The following is a 3,496-nucleotide window of genomic DNA, read 5'->3' on the forward strand; positions in this document are numbered from 1 at the left end:
AATTGATATCTGAAAAATCATCCAAGAAAATTCCAAGGGGTTGCTTTTCGAGTTTTGGATTTAAAAGATAATGAAAGGACTATTGTTGAGCTTGGCGGTTTCTGTCGCTTAAAAGAATAATAATGAAGAAGGCTAGGAATCTGATCATATGTTAAAGATTCTCGCTTCTAGCACGTGTTTTCTAGCTTCCTCATCTCCTTTAAATATTTTAGTAAGACAATATCAATGTAAGTGTTATTTTGTATCTCATACAACTGATACTAGTTGTATGAGGCTCCTTTTTGTCTCACAAAATTGTGGACCCCAATCTTACACTGCTGGGTCCACAAAACTGTGAGACAAAAAATTGACTCATACAACTAGTGTAAGTTGTATGAGACACAAAATAAAATTTTCGATCAGGAGGGAGATTGAATGAAAGTGACAAAAGACAAAAGATGCTTTGCTAAAGTCAACTTTCTACGCCGTACTTTTATCATAATATAATTTATTCAATAGAAACTATCTTATATACATCCATTTTAATTTATTTGAACCTTTTTGAAGTACAATGATCAAATTGTCTAATTATCGGTATGAATTTTGACATAGATTATTTAGTTTATTAAAATAAATATTTACATAATTAGAAACTATATAGAAATATTTTAAGTTACAATAGTTAATAATTCAAAATATTTATAAACTATTTGCAAAAAATATGATCAAAGAAAATCTTATTCGACTCTCCAAATAGTGATAGGTTCAATTTTTTTTTTTTTTCTGAAACAGAGTAAGTATTGTATGCCGATAGCTCTCGTTAATCTTTTAACAATAACATAGAGCGTTGCTCACTTTGGAACTTCTTAATTACTTGATTATTCTTAAAAAAGAAAAGGATAAAACCCATGGAAATTTTTTAATGTTCGAAAACTTTAAGAAGAAAAGATCAACTTTTCAGGAATCATTTTGTTTTTATGTTTCTTTTTTTTTTTTTCTTCTGCTTTAATTTTAATGTAAACAACTTGAAATTAAGCAGTAGGTTATGGAGACAGTAGCATCTTGGTTTTATTATCAAGAAAAACCATACAGTTACAAAAATAGTAAGAAATAGATACAAAAAGAAAATATGATACATGTACCTCAAATCATTCACACTGTCACACAACACACATAAATACAAAACACAAAATGATTGAAACTAAGAGTCCTTTGGACTATTAATTCACAAGTGCACATTGCTTTCTAATTTCGCCATTAGAACCAGTCTTCACTTCAATTCTTCCCATTTTTTCCATGGCTTGAGCAAATTCAGCATAGAACTCTTTGAGTGAACCTTGGACTAGTTGGTTGATGTATGATTTTGTCGTAGAACTCGTCGTTAAGGCTGCATCAGATTGGAACAGACCTCTCCTCTTGAGCACAAGCTTGAAGTAGCTAAGATCAAATGTCCTGAAACTACCAGGGTCCATCTCAACTATTGTTGTATTGTCACTAACGGATTTGCATTTTTTGGCCTTTAGATTGGCGGCGTATTCACTGTCCAAAGATGGATCTTGAGTACCAAAAGTTCCAGTGAAATTGTACAGACGTGAGGAAAATGATGGGCAATGAGAAACTCCAATAGTGTGAGCACCTGAAACATGTTAAAATAGTAGAAATAAAAGCCAGCTAACTTTTCAATGAGATGGCTACGCAATTCAGCATGATATCAGAGACAAAGTGTGGCGTCAAGTCTTACTGCCACCTATTAATAAAGCCTATATTTATAAATGTGGACAAGAAAAATGAATTGAGTATATGTATTTTGACTTACCAGACAACAAGACTAAGTCCTTTAGATCGAGTCCTTTCTTGGCAAAAGATGACTGGAGTCTGGTGAAGTTACTAGTTGGAGCTGGAATGTCTGCTAAGGCTTCTGAGGCATTTGATATTTTTCCATCTCTTCTACCAGTTGGCACTTTCCAGTATGGACCTCCCTATATATTATTGAGAAGAAGAAAAAAGAAGAGAATGTGACAATAAATAGGAAATAGTTCAAGAAGTTAATTATTTATTTGCTGAAATTTTTGCTTACAGTGACAACTACAGAGTCTCTAGCAACCAAGGCAACAATATCAGCACAGGAGACAACTCCAGGGCATTCTGCTTCCACTATTTTCTTCACTCCATCAATAAATGAGAATCCTCTCAGTGTTTGATTTGGGATTGCCACTTTTTCTGTCTGGTTTCCTGTACTCTTAGTCGAATTCAGGAGCACAGAAGCATCACAACCCTGCCAATACCCCCAAAAAATGAAAGATCAAATCATAAAAATGAAATGTAGCAAATGAGTTACTGCATGTGAAGAACAACAATTACGCATCAATCCCAAGCATGTTACGTCAGTTATATGAATCGTCATTCATGTCGTGCTATTTAACTCGTCTCAATCCAATTATAATAAAAATTACACTAAATACATATACTTACCCTGACAAAGCAATCATGAAATTGCATTCTGAGTAAGGCAGCTGCAAGAGACGGAGCGTTAGGAATGTGCTTCTGGACATAGTCTTGAATAATCTTCTCTGCTTTTGGGCAACTCTTGCTATAGAAGTTGAGTTGTAACTGGCCATGGCTAGACCCTAGGATTCCTACAAAAATCAATACTAGAAAACCCAAAGAGCTAAGTGTAGCCATTTTGGAATGTTTTCAAAGAGATGTCTTGTTTTGTTGCGTTTCTGTACTCAAACAGCATGCATTAGAGCCCATTTATACGCATTTCGCGTCTTAGATCTAACTAACATGTGTTAATTTTTTATACTATTTATTTTTTTCTTCTTTCTTTCTTAAGTTTTTTAATGCATTAGAAAATTCATCATTAGTTATAGTCTGTCCCTATTGCAATTGCTCAGTCACATCGATCATTTATATCATAATCACGTTGACCAATTAACCTTCCCAATAATGAATCAACAAAATCGTTGGGCTTATAATCATCTTTCTTGTCTTTTCTTTATCAAAAAATTTGCCATGACATGCATCAAAGTTGAATAGTACTAACTCAATAGGTTTATAACATTTCCTGCAGCAGAGACAAATCCAGGATTTAAGCTCTATTAATTCAATCTAAACTTGTATGTAGTTTTAAAATTGTGTTCATATCTACTATTTATTGCAATTTTTTTGTGAATTTTTATACATAAATTTATGTTTCGCGTCGAAAGCACTAGGTTCAGATGAATTGGGCTGTAACGTTGTATCCGCCTCTACCTGCTCCTGGATCTATCATCTATGTTCATAATGGTGCATGTGAAATCCAAGTACTTTTAGCAAACAGGAACAAATACCTGCTACTATAGCAGCCAGGACAGCTCAAATATAGATGCTTATGGCATATCCTAGTTTATTAATCTAGTCTGTGACCTGTTTTGCTACTTGTTCTATTTCATATATATTCAGTGAGATGCAGTCTTCGATATAGATAGAAGAAAGTAGGAACCAAGCAACAACAAATTTTCTTTATATAAACTTT

General features: G+C 33.4%; 1 protein-coding gene across 1 annotated transcript; it reads right to left on the reverse strand.

Annotated features, from left to right (window-relative positions):
• Positions 1 to 1,022: 1,022 nt before the first annotated feature.
• Positions 1,023 to 2,706, reverse strand: LOC109239099 (peroxidase 3-like). The gene is made up of 4 exons (XM_019405623.1): positions 2,452 to 2,706; positions 2,057 to 2,254; positions 1,796 to 1,958; positions 1,023 to 1,615 (listed from the first exon to the last, which is right to left on the reverse strand). Exons 1-4 carry the CDS (start codon positions 2,659 to 2,661, stop codon positions 1,200 to 1,202), a joined length of 987 nt encoding a protein of 328 aa, XP_019261168.1. The 5' UTR covers positions 2,662 to 2,706; the 3' UTR covers positions 1,023 to 1,199.
• Positions 2,707 to 3,496: the final 790 nt, after the last annotated feature.

The sequence above is a fragment of the Nicotiana attenuata genome, unplaced genomic scaffold, assembly GCF_001879085.1.
Source record: "Nicotiana attenuata strain UT unplaced genomic scaffold, NIATTr2, whole genome shotgun sequence".
Taxonomy (NCBI): Eukaryota; Viridiplantae; Streptophyta; class Magnoliopsida; order Solanales; family Solanaceae; genus Nicotiana; species Nicotiana attenuata.

Excerpts from the sequence above, each read along its gene's own strand:
- LOC109239099 (XM_019405623.1), bottom strand. The coding sequence starts at position 2,661 with ATGGCTACACTTAGCTCTTTGGGTTTTCTAGTATTGATTTTTGTAGGA. Across the intron at positions 2,255-2,451 it reads TTCATGATTGCTTTGTCAGG|GGTTGTGATGCTTCTGTGCT; the intron begins GTAAGTATATGT and ends GGGTATTGGCAG. Across the intron at positions 1,616-1,795 it reads GGACTTAGTCTTGTTGTCTG|GTGCTCACACTATTGGAGTT; the intron begins GTAAGTCAAAAT and ends AACATGTTTCAG.